General features: G+C 40.2%; 1 protein-coding gene across 1 annotated transcript in view; it reads right to left on the bottom strand.

Moving 5' to 3' along the window:
- TTLL12 (tubulin tyrosine ligase like 12) overlaps window positions 1–12,541 on the bottom strand; it is an 18,392-nt gene extending 5,851 nt beyond the window's left edge. Inside the window, exons 1-12 of the mRNA XM_072400306.1 lie at window positions 12,362–12,541; window positions 9,665–9,846; window positions 7,659–7,857; window positions 6,544–6,703; window positions 5,681–5,814; window positions 4,969–5,045; window positions 4,464–4,580; window positions 4,139–4,333; window positions 2,953–3,064; window positions 2,165–2,316; window positions 1,084–1,165; window positions 916–984 (exon numbers count right to left, since the gene is read on the bottom strand). Coding sequence (XP_072256407.1) covers window positions 916–984; window positions 1,084–1,165; window positions 2,165–2,316; window positions 2,953–3,064; window positions 4,139–4,333; window positions 4,464–4,580; window positions 4,969–5,045; window positions 5,681–5,814; window positions 6,544–6,703; window positions 7,659–7,857; window positions 9,665–9,846; window positions 12,362–12,493 — 1,611 coding nt within the window. The 5' untranslated portion in view covers window positions 12,494–12,541. The remainder of the gene's footprint in view (window positions 1–915; window positions 985–1,083; window positions 1,166–2,164; window positions 2,317–2,952; window positions 3,065–4,138; window positions 4,334–4,463; window positions 4,581–4,968; window positions 5,046–5,680; window positions 5,815–6,543; window positions 6,704–7,658; window positions 7,858–9,664; window positions 9,847–12,361) is intronic.
- Window positions 12,542–12,765: the final 224 nt, after the last annotated feature.

The raw sequence follows: 12,765 nt of genomic DNA, 5'->3' as shown, positions 1-12,765 counted from the left end.
TATTACTATACAGTATACCGAATTATCGCATTTTCAGTATTTTTCATTTATTTATGTATTCTTGTTTAAGCTGATTTTTGTGTCTTTTACATTTTTTATATTCATGATATCTACTAGACCCTTGTTCGGACATATTTCTGTAAGTTACAAGTCTACAATTTAAAAAACAAAATTTCATGAAAAACAGTGTAACGCTTTTGGAACAGAAATCTAGACATCAGTGTAGTTATGTAGACACCAGGTGGTTAATCAAGTATCTGATGCACTGTTAACAAAGTTTAAAAGTGTGGCCATATTTGCTTCAGTAGAAGGAAAGACTTCCAGTAAGTGTAGCTACATTTAGGATATGGTAATTATAGCTTTAAACAACCAGTTATGTTTTAAGACTTAGGGTCACTTATATCATGAAGTAATGATCTGTTATCTGTTGCTTCCACATATATTGGATTGTGACTTAGAACATAAATGTTTATGTGATTGCATAGTGCCAGTGCCAGGTTCTCTTTAAGAAGCAAATAGAGATCTAACATCACCTCCGCAAAAACTGTACTGTACTGTAATAGGTCTCTAATATGGCCAGCACTGCAGTAGGCTTTTCTTACAGGGAAGATCAATGCACTGAAATGCACTTATCTCTCTCACTGTTCATCATCCGGGCACCCACTATGAAGCAAGCACCTCAAAGTTGTAATCCCAGGACATAGGGCAGAGTTGCGGGAAGGCTACAACTTCCAAAGCTCACAGATGTGATTAGTGGCTGGAGGTCCTCCATGTCTCTTAATTTATTGTCTTATCTCTGTCTCTTTTCAGTTCCATGATTTCCTTTTTGTGAACTGCAGCTAAAAATTAAAGTATGTATTCTAAACCTGCAGTTTATTTCAGGTCTATGGGTACCTTACATTGCTTTGTACCAACCTGTATTGATTTCCATGGATAGTCAGGATACTGCTTCTCAAACATGGTGATAAATTCATCGCAATGGATCTAAAAGACAAACAGGCCAAAGTTTGAAGCAAAAAATGAGACAACTACTCCTTCCAGGGGGTTTTCAGTCTGATTAAGAATGGACAGGATTCCACTTACCTGCTTAAGTTGTACGCTTGGGGCATAATTCATAACTGTGAAATGTTTCTCGTAGTCATCTAGATCACCAAGTGAGAATGGCCTGTAAGAATTAAGCAAGATTACATCAAACATGGTCTGGAATTACTCTGACCCCCATTTTGTGCTGTGAGTGAAAGCAAACCTTCAAAGCTAGAGGCCCAGATTGGCCAGGACATTATCACAAACACAAATGCCTTATACTACAATTATTAGACAGTGCCATATCCTGGCACAAACTGGAAGTCTGGGAAAGTCAATGCTTTGGACACCAGATAAGTTTTATTTTATGGGGATTTAAAGTGAATCCAAACCAAGGGCCAAATATTAACACATTGCAGTTTACCAGTAGTTAGATGTGGAGACTGCATTTGTTTAATTTTCTCAGGTTTGGTTGATTTTATTTTCACCTGGTGAACCTGCCAATAACACACTTCCTGTTCTAGGGTGACAACACTCATTGTACTTTATCAAAGAAAGGGGCCATGGTTGCCATCTAGATTGGACAATCGTATCTGCTTTTCTTGCAAGATCAACAGGTGTTTGTGGATATGCTAGAAATGTTCATTGCCTGAAAAAAAAAAAGAAAAATTTCACAAAGAAATGAGCAGCTGCCATATTCAGTATTAGATTTTTGTTGTTGGGTTTTGTCACCCTTGAACGTTCAAGATAATAGTTATGTCAGCATCAAGATCAAAGGCTACAGGCTTGAGGTTTAGTCCAAGTATAAACATTACAATACAAGTTAATTTACTTACAATTAAATGTTGCGCAAAGGATAAAAATCAAAGCTCAGCTGAATCCCTTTGTTATGCTATAATTATAGTATAGTCATAATACAGTATAATATATATATATATATATATACACACACATTTTTTTAACTATATTATATATAAAGGAGGAATAGACATGGCCATCTTTTTATAGATCCAACCTACTAATAAATAACAGCAAGGGTTGAAAACATTGTGCTAGCAGAATGCATGTGGTCCCTGAGATCAAGAACCAAGCAGATCAAAAGGAGAATCTCATTGGTTAAAGTACAAACGTGAATATCTACCGATTGGCAAAGCGCAGCCAGAACACATCATAGGCATACAACTTGAGCGGTCGCACTGAACGAAGAAGGACCACGTAACGGATGTCAAACTTCACCATTCCAACGTCATCCCGATGGAAAAGTACAGGATTCTCAATGTACTTTGATACAACCTGTAAATTAGGAAAATACAAAGATTGTATTCTAAAATGATTACTTTTTATGACTTTTTATGACTTTATTACTATGATTTCATTGCAGAAAAAACTGTATTTGTGTCTAGGCAGTGGAATTAAAATTACACCTTTTATTTTTACATGTATTTTTCCTAGTTAGTGAGTGTGCCTAGGCACAGGAAGTGTATACAGCCTCAAAGCTTTGTATCTGCAGTATAATATCTTAGGGTCTGGGGCCTTAGACGGCAAGTCTCACCAGATTTGTTATTGTCACTATGGTGCTGCTGTTCTGTTTGTCTCGGACACGAGGTAGGAAAACCCTGCCTCTACCAAGATGGGCACCCCTATACAAACACATGGTAAGCCCATGGGGGATCACAGGTAATACTGGTGACCAGTTCTATGCTATTTGCCTTTTAGGCAGAGTGTCCAGAGTTCATTGCCTCTTTATAACCAGTTATCCTAAACATACTGTGCATTGATCACTGCAGTAAAGTGGCTGTAGACAAAGCAAACAATCAGAATAATTCAACCTATTCTGAAAGTATGAGATTGGTTGGATTGGTTACAATAGAGAAAGAGGTGTAAGATCATTTATGTCAGAGCGAGCTGGTGATTTTGTGCTGCACCAACCTTTGGCGTGCTCTCTCTCTGGCGTATGATATAAGACAAGTTGGTAGTGACATGGGTGTCCAAGCTCCTTGCCAAGTTCCATGGCTTGCAGATCCAGTGATTGTCTTCTCCGCTGTAGGGACAATGAGAAGCTCAATGAAGATGAGAGTAGATTGGGAACAAATACCTCAACCTCCTAATAGTAATGTAAGCTGATATAACTCACTCAATTTGATTAATGTGCCTTAATGTCCGAGTAGGGATAATTTATGGGAAAATGTAAGGACAGAACAATAGGCTACTTGCGGCACAGAAAAACCTTTAGGTATTGTGAAATTATGAAATTAAAAAATCACTTTTATTAAATATACAAGAATTATAAAAACATAAATACATGAGAGTAACAGAGGTAACCTGGCACCTGGCTCACTACTCCTATACTCCTTGGACATATAAAAAATCCCCCTATTCGAAGTACATGTCCTCCCAACTGAAGCTGAATTCGAGTACTGGAATCGGGAGACATTCTCTATATCAAATGATCCACGTTAGGTTTCATCCTTTCATTTTGTCTTCCTCTATCAATGTATAACTTATCCAGACCTCCATTGACATTGATTGTGTAACTCTACCCTTCTTGAACCCTTTCTATAAGGAATATTTTCTTCAACAACCTTAATGAATGTTCCCATGATACATGAGTCAGTGAGACCCCCAACAATTATTGCTGTCTGAACCCATAAAAGCACCTCAATATTCCTTTATTTGGGTCTACATCCAACTATTGATATATTGCTTTTACTCTTGATTGGGCATACTATCAACACTGTAATGTAATGGTCTCTATTTATCCCCTGAATAAGACCATATGGGCGAAACACGTCGAGCTGAGACCAAACTTCTCTGTCTCCTTGATTCCTGATACACGTTTGTAAAAACTTTGTTAAAGGATACAGTGTATTTACTTCTGTTACTCCCATTTTTTATGGTTTTTGTGGTATATTTTTTTTATGGTATATTTAATAAAAGTGATTTTTTAATTTCATACAATACCTAAAAGTTTTTCTGTGCTGGAAGTAGCCTACTGTTCTGTCCATAGATTTTCTCATAAGATATGAGAGTAAAAAAAGAGTGCAGCTGTAAGACTCCATTATATGCAGTGGGTTTATTATGAATTAATTTCGCTAATAAATATGAATCTTCTTACCGTTGCTCACGCTGTTTAAAGTAACTGATAAACTGTGGCAATTCGGTCTTCAGGTTAAAAGTACGAGGAAGCCATTTTGGGCCCTCAGTACCCCCAACCCTTCGTGAAACTGATGCCAGGCAATCCTTAACCGTCAACAGATTTTCACATGGAAATTGGTTCAGCAGGACGTGAGGCCTCTCAGTGCTCAGGGTTCTGATGGAAACAGAACAAATCAAATTAAAAACGCCAACATGGAGAACGGCACATAAACTGCACAGCAGATGCAGCTCCCTGCAGACATATGAATACAGAGACCCATTTATAATGGCTGTGCTTTACTCACTTGTAATCTTTGATGTGAGAGAAATTGACCAGTATGTCTGCTTCCTTCTCATCATTTGTAAACACAAAGCGTGGATGGTCAACAGCGTTCAGAACCTGCTGCATATCTGTGTAGATCCTGCACAGAGGGAAGATTGAGATCTGTATGCTGAATTCCACTTATACAAATGTTATCAATATAACAGTTTACAATTACCGTGCAAAATGTAATGGATTGATAAACATATCTGACAAGATAAGACATAGAAAACAAGAGGAAAGGGAGTCTATATGCTGTGCACAAGGTGGAAGAATGTGCTTTATCACACTGTTAATCTGAATGATGGCCACCATATAAAAGAAGGCACGGACCATTGCTGGGCAGCTCTACCTGCTTCAAGACCCAAACGCTGATGCCACCATCAATGTTATCCTGTGACCCAGGTGCCCAGGTTATGTGCATCCAATTCCTAGTAGCCTATTGTAAGACAAACATATGTGTAACCATAAGAGAGTCAGTTACGTACTTGAAGATTTTATTCTTGTCATGAATCGGAGGCTCCACAGGGTTAGGCAGGGTTTCTTTATTTTCACAAAAAATAGACTAAAATGAAACAAATAAGGTTATGTAGAATGTTCAAAGCAAACAGTAATAATACATACATAAAAGGTTCAGATATTGCATGGGCAAGAACAACAATAAGGGCACCTTCCAGAAAAAAAAAAAAACAGGAGCTGCCACTGACGACTTGGTATATAGAAGCCCCATGGTGGTCAGTCTTATCTGCGCTTTATTACTTCCAAGCAGTGTACTTGCTCCAGGTCAATGAATTTCCAAGCAGAAAAGCAATGAAAATAATAAAAAGCTTGCATTTCAGCTACACAGTAGGCAGTGATGGCTACCATATGGATGCTCAGGAAGATCCCCTTTACTGCTAATGGAAACCAGAAATGTATTTTCTAGCTTGATTGGAGGGATTTCCGAAGTAAATTATTTTTGTACATTTACTACAATTTTTCCTAACTCAGAAATCCTGCTACCAGTGAGGCAGTGGATTTGCATTGTCAGAATGCATGAGAAAATGCTGTTACTGGATTGATCTCTGAGTAAGAAACCTTGCAAAAAATGTTTTAAGAAACTGCTTTCATAAACTCCAAACAGTGAAGAATGATTTCAAAACACATTGAAAAATAAATTTAGGGATGACATTAAAAGTAAAAGCAGCAGTACAATCTCACCTGATAATAAGTTTCTGTTGGCTCCGGGGTTTGGGGGTTAACGTGGGAAAGATCCACTGGCTGCCATGGATGAAGGAGACAGCTCCGTATTAAGGGATCCGTCTCCCCAAAAGCATAATCGCGGGAAACCTCCTCTGTAATAAAGGAAACGTTTTGTATAACTTTTATGTCAAGAAACAACAAAAAAAAAAGTTTTAAAAATTATAAATCAGATATTACACTCTGCACATTTAAATTAGATATACTTTAACCAGAAGGTGAAGCGCTCCTATAGACTATTATTACCAGAGATCAGTAGCTCAAGCTAAACTAGGGAGAGCCAGCATGTCCAAAATACTTGCTGTTGTGTTCTTCTAAAATAATGAACAATATGTGAATCCTGTGTCATAGTTTCCCAATAATAATAAATAACTTCAATCAATTTGTTTTAGTCTGCCAAGATTATTTTCAACTTTTTGCGACTTCATCGTATAGGTATGTCTTCATTTTGCCAGTTTATAGTTCTATCTGTCTTGGCAGATGATCTTTCCCTCTCTTGCTCCAGCCTCTCTCTTCCATATTGTCCGCAAGCCTGGGAGTAAAGGTAAATCCCTCTGATAGAGCAAATCTGCAAGGGGTTTCTAAACCTCTACCCTATATTACCAAAAAAATTAAGTTTTCACATTAAAACTTTACAATAAAAATGACTTCCAAACCACTATTATTTCTCTTTTCAGAAAACAGTTCAGGCTCATACTTATAGGTAGACAAGCACTCAAGGCAAGTATAGAAAGTATATGAATCAGTCATTTAGCATCTGATCTTTTCACATTACTGCCACTGTCTGCACTAAACATAAGACTTATGGGCTGATAAGTACATACCTCCATTGCTTATATCTTGAAGGGGCCACAATAAAGTGTAGGCCAGCTGATGAGGGATGTAGTAAAAAGGGGCTGTCCCAACCGTTGGCTCCTCTGAATGCTGAATTCTAGACCCAAATTCGTCCATAATGTACCAGACTGGAACCTTTTCTTCTGCAGACTAAAGATTGATGAAAATAATTACATTTACAAACATCCAATAAACATTTCATAAGTTCATGTAAAGCCAAACAGAATTTTTGTAAAACTTTTTTTTCTTGACGTCCCTTGAGGGACACTGCAAAGATAACTAGTGGGTGATGATGCCACCTCTAGGAGGATTGAACGCTGGAAACAAAAACTTGCAGCCAATATAACCTCCTCCTACTTTCAGGATGCCTATGTAGCAAGCAATAGCATGAGCAAACAAACAAAATGAGGTATCCTAGGAGAAGCATTGGGTTATCCTGGACTACAAGTTACATTTTATTTTATTGCCAGTATCAAGTCTTTCTGGAGGTGGTCATATAACCCAACAGTAACACATCTCTGTGTCCCACTATGGATTATCAGGTAAATGTTACCCTGTTTAGGCGACAATACCTGACCCAGTTTAACATTTTATGTACAGGACAAAATGGTCATCAAGACAAACCCAAAATACAGTTTGGGCTTTACATACATATTAAACGGGTCAATCTTTTTAGGAAGATGACTCAAAGTTTTAAAGTCAAAGAGTCAACACAACACTCAGGCAACCAGGATTTCCAGAAGAAGGTTAGCATTGTTGACCTTCACACAAACCTCATGTCTCATTTTTAAGGTCTATGGTCTCTACTTTTTCAGGCCTTCAGGTTGTATTCAAAAATGTATAAAACTGAAGCACTGAGGTTAGCTGCAAGCCAGTGGAGACTAATACCAAGGGCCTATGTACCTTGGCCGATCTTCCCATAGAACTCTGGAAAACCACATGGAGGAAGGGGTTAAACAAATCATGAATTACATGTCATCTGAATATTGGGCTATACCTCCAATGTGAGCTTCTACATTGTGCACTTCATACAAGATGCACAAGTTTCATGTGAAGAACTGAAAGCTAACAGCAGTCTTTTTTTTCCAGAGAATTTGCTGCTTACCCCATGAGATAGCTGGTATGTCTGGTTATACTTCCACATCTCTTTGAGAACCTCTTCCACTACCCCCTCATCTGGAACCTCTCCATGGAACTCGATCCCCATAAGGTTGGCCATTCGGTGAAGGAGCCCGGGAACCTCCATTAGCTGCTGACGAGCACGCTCCACTCGGTACGTCCATGCGTGGTCAATGAGGAAAATGCTGAAAGATCGTAACAAACATCAGGACCAAGACTAGCAGAGGATATTCTAAATCCAAAAACACAGATCTACAAGACTAACATATATGAAACAATGCATTTTGTAAATGTGTTTCCTTCGGAGCAACAGAACTGAAGTGTGTACAAGAGTGAAAAGCTTAAAAAACAATTGTAGGACAGAACTCCAGGATGCTGAATGGTTCTGGCCTCTCCTACATAGCAATCTCATACAAAACAAAAAGACACCTGCCCTTGTCTGTCATCGAAGTAAAGTAGCCAGATACAATAAAATTGGCAAAAGCATAACCGCAGGCTAAATGGGAAAATGTGCTGTTTTTTTTAGGAAGACATTCTCCTATTTCAGCTTCACTAAAGTTGGAGCTACAGCGCTGGTTTTAATGGTAAAAGGTGGAGAAGTTTAAAAAAATATTTTTGTAATGTGTAAATGTTTTTGCATTCGTAAACATCTATGTAAAGAAAAGGTAGGAAAAGGTTATTTGGTGCATATTTTGGAGAGATTTCCTTCCACATTCTGTGCTGGAGATATTTTACATTTAGGTACTTTCTGGCCCAATGTGAATGCCTGGGGAACTCTGTTCTGAAAACTACAAGTGCTAAGCTCCTGGCATGAACAGATCACATTCTATTCATTTCTGGTTCAGCTTTCCTGCTTCCTAGGTCACCTTTCACAGAGGTTGGGTGCTGATTCATTGTGTAACAAGCTCTGGAGAGAGATGACAAAGGATACTGCAAAGAGCTAACAAATAAGGGCGTCTCTTGTCTGGCTAAGCAGTATGGTTGAGGCATGTTCTATCAAAACTGCCTGAACAGAATCACAAATCTTTTGGCAGGATATAAAGTATACATGTATTTTAAAATTGCAACCATCTCCAGCAAGCAAGAATAGAATGTGTACAAAGAGAATAGGGGAAGATAGGGATGGGCAGGTGAGGTGTGTGTTAGGGATACAGGGTGATGTGTACCAGTGAATGAGCAAGGAGACATGTGAACATGCAGCACAAGGAAGATAAGGCAGACTTGGCGGGGAAGGATAAGAACAGTATTGGTAGCAGGTTGAAGAAGCGAGAGTGATGGGCAGTGATGGGACAAGATAAATGGAGGGTGTAGATCATAGGGAAAAGCAGAGGGGGATTGGAACATTGGTAGCCATAACAGGTTACAGGTTGAAGAAAACAAAAGTGTTGAAGAGTGAAGGGAAGTTGTGGATGTGCCGTACTGGTAAAAGGAAAGGGACTGTACAGCAAATATGGCCAAGATGTAGTGATAGGACGCCCAGCCTTTCTAACACCAGCCAGCTTGTAATATATAATATCATGGCAAGCCAGGGAATATGAATAGAAATGACCGGTACCTGACTTATTAATATATAGCGCCTCCATGTTACGTAGCGCTGTACAAAGTCCATAGTCATGTTATAGCTGTCCCTTATAGTCTCACAATGTCCCTACCATACTCATATGTCATTAATACAGTCCAAAGTCAATTTTTAGGGGAAGCCAATTAACCTAATTGAATGTTTATGGAATGTGGGAGGAAACCGGAGCACCCAGAGAAAACCCACACAGACACGGGGAGAACCTGCAAACTCCATGCAGATAGTTTCCTGGCCGAGATTCAAACCTGGGACCCAGTTTGAATATAATGAAAAAAATATATACTTTATAATATATATAAACAACATATACAAAACTTTCTATTTGTTTACACACAAGTATTTCAATCAGCATCAAAATTGGTTTCTGTAATAATAAAATAGGTTCATCACCATATAATGAAGCCACAGCAAACCTGTTGGGATCTGAAGCTTTTAGTCCATTTTCATTGGTGACGATGACTTTGAAGGTGGCCTCATTGCCTGGGTTCAGTCTCTTTTTTTGTTCTCTCTCAATCTCCATCCTTTCCTCTTCTTCATCTTCTTCCTCAGCTTCCTCCACCTGCATTATCCCGAACATTTCTCCGGCATCAAAGATCTAGGAGACAGACATTAGGGGTGAGGAGAGAAGCAGCGATCATTCAATAGGGCTTACTGAGAAATACAAAGTATAACTTTATCAGAAATCTTTCCTTCTGGTTTTGGCATAAAAAATGAATGTTATAATTTGTCCTGAGCAAAAAAGTCACTGGGAGAAAAACGAAGGGAAAAAATCCACCAATTATAAGTTAATGTTTAATCTGGTAATATTTTATCTTCCATGGACCCCAACCTTCCCCTTTATTTAGGGATCACTGCCATCAGCATTGGTTCTCTATGGGAGGGTTTCTTGATCTTCTCAACATGGGGGAACCCTTGTATACTTTCAGGCCTTCGGGGAACCCCTGTTATTACTATACACACAAATCACACATTACAGTGGTGGTCAGTAGGAAGAATGTCCCTTATATTACTGGCTATCAGGAAGAATGTCACCCATACACATTGATAAAAAGATCAGCTAAACTGACCCAAAAGGCCCAAATTGCTCAGGGAACTTCTAGCAACCTCTGGAGGAAAGCTGGTCGAGAAACCCTGCGGTATGCAACGCAGACAGATCATGGTCAGTGGGAAGAGCAAAGTGCTGTACATAGCTTCCTGAAAAGATGACAGCACCCTGTCTCAGTACTTCTAACAAGCAGCGGGTTGGCTCTTGAGAAGTGTTCTGTAAATATTAAAATGTCTTAATGGGCGGGTGTCAGTCTGGATGACTTGGTGTTCCTAGGCATGCAAACTGCCCTAGATAATGTCCACATGTCATGCCAAGCTTACATGATTGAAAGCAGAGGTGGACAACGAGATACATAAACTCTGAGTTTCATGCAAATTACAAGCAAACAGCAATGACTTAAAACTGAGCCAATCCATACTTGCAGATTTCGATTTGCTCAGTTTTAAGTTAAGCAACTTACATAAAAGTTAATTTTTGCATCTCATTGACCAGCTCTATAACACCGAAACCCAATGAACACAGGAACAGGCCAGGAACAGTTGGGCTGTGGAGTAAAAGGTTGAATGATCATCAGCCAAGAAATGAGGCTCTATCTGGACTGCTGCAGCTTCTAATGCACACACTGAGAATCTCCTTGTGTGCAGCAAAATCTAAGTAAGCTATTTTATCACAGGCGAGGAGCCGATAGAACTGTAGAAGACTGAAGGTTATGCTTAAGATCATTGAAAAGTCTTCCAATGGAGACATCTCCCCCATAGGCAGTCAGAGGAGAACGTTATGGCAAGCCCTAGGCATACACAGACTTCCAAACGTTATTGTATGGAGGGGCTCCAGCACATTACTCAGCATTGGGAGATTTCTAGAAAGGTAAAAGAAAATGCTGCACAGTGCTACCTGTACAATCTATTTATTTTCCTTACCGTACGAGTCACTTTAAGAAAATAAAGGAGCAGCTCATACAGAACCTATGAATGCCAATCTCCTAGGTGGAGCTTAATAGGGAAACCTTTGCCAAGGGTGAGGGCTGGTATAACATGCCAGGGCACGGCTGTAAGCTTAGGGAAAACATACCTGGGGTGATACAAGTTTACTCAACAATAGAGCGTTAGTCATGTGACTTAAGACAGAACTCCGACACGGGGAGTTTTATATATTGCAATCTATAATGTAATTATATTTGTGTCACAGTCCAACTCTTACAGGACTCCATATATCAGATCTGCAGGTCTCTGACTGATGCACCAGCGACATTCTCCATTCCCCTTCCATTGGCGGGGGCTGGAAAATGACACCAAACAGGGGCTGTCACTGCTGACAGAAAAGGCCACTTGCCTGGCTGTCTCTGGCTTCTAAGTATTTCTTACTTACTAACCTGGAACAAAGATAAAAATAAAGATTCACAATCTGAATGTTTGTTCTGGGTCAAAAACAGCCAAAGATCTGCAATGACAACCTACAAGATCTTATTACAAATCTGAGGACTTCTATTTAATTCTGCCATGCACTCCATCCACCGTAGGTCCTATATTAAAGTTCACCTAAAGGGTCACTCCACCAACACAGGGGTGGCTGATATACACAGGGCTACCATCAGACAATTCTGGGCCCCTTTCCCCAAGTCTAAAAGATCCAGTACTGCAATATTCGAAGATGTTGTGATACGGGGCTGGTACAGAAGTACCCCTTGACCCCTCCTAATGGCGGCCCTGGATGTACATCATAGGCTCCAGAAGCCAGGCACACAGCTGTTTCTCACCACACCAATGGGGAAATTGTACTCCCAACACATCTGAAAGCATTTTATTTTTTCATGTTTTATGTTCTCCTGCCTTACATACATCTTGTCCTATGGTGACAACAGTCACTATGTATAGAGCAGAAGTGTTGTCACCCCAGGCTGCTCTCCTTATTGGTTGTACAAACACTTCCTTATGAACCCATTACCACTGATTGGTTACATAACAGACTCCGCCCGCCTCTGATGACCCCCAGAAATGACAGTGCCAGCTCATGACACCCCACACTCTGCCAACATTCCCGAGCACAGCCCGGCTCCCCATACCTCCCCCTCCAGCTTGTGATACAGATTCCTCCAGTACATTTGTGGCACCCCGGAGGCGCTGAGGGCGGCTTGGTGCAGAGCCACAAAGTGCGAAAATCCCTCATCCTGGCGATCGGTGCCCGGCTCAGCCATGCTGCCTGGACTGCGGCTCTGAGCATGCGAAGGGAAAGGGGGCGGGAGAGGAGGGACAACATATGCCCCGCCCACTACACCCGGCATTGGGCCTTCCCCAATTTGTCCTGCCCATTACAAGCGATCTTCTCTGCTTCGCCACACCTACTACACTCACACTTCTTTGCTCCTCCCCTCCACCTATACACTGACCAATCCAAGCCAGCATACAGAACTGACACTCTTAGCCCCGCCCCGCAATACTGACAGCTGCTGCACTGCTATGAAACTTT

This window comes from Pyxicephalus adspersus, chromosome 2, assembly GCF_032062135.1.
Source record: "Pyxicephalus adspersus chromosome 2, UCB_Pads_2.0, whole genome shotgun sequence".
NCBI lineage: Eukaryota > Metazoa > Chordata > Amphibia > Anura > Pyxicephalidae > Pyxicephalus > Pyxicephalus adspersus.
Note: the sequence above shows the minus strand (reverse complement) of the source record. Positions and strands in the feature narration are given on the sequence as shown.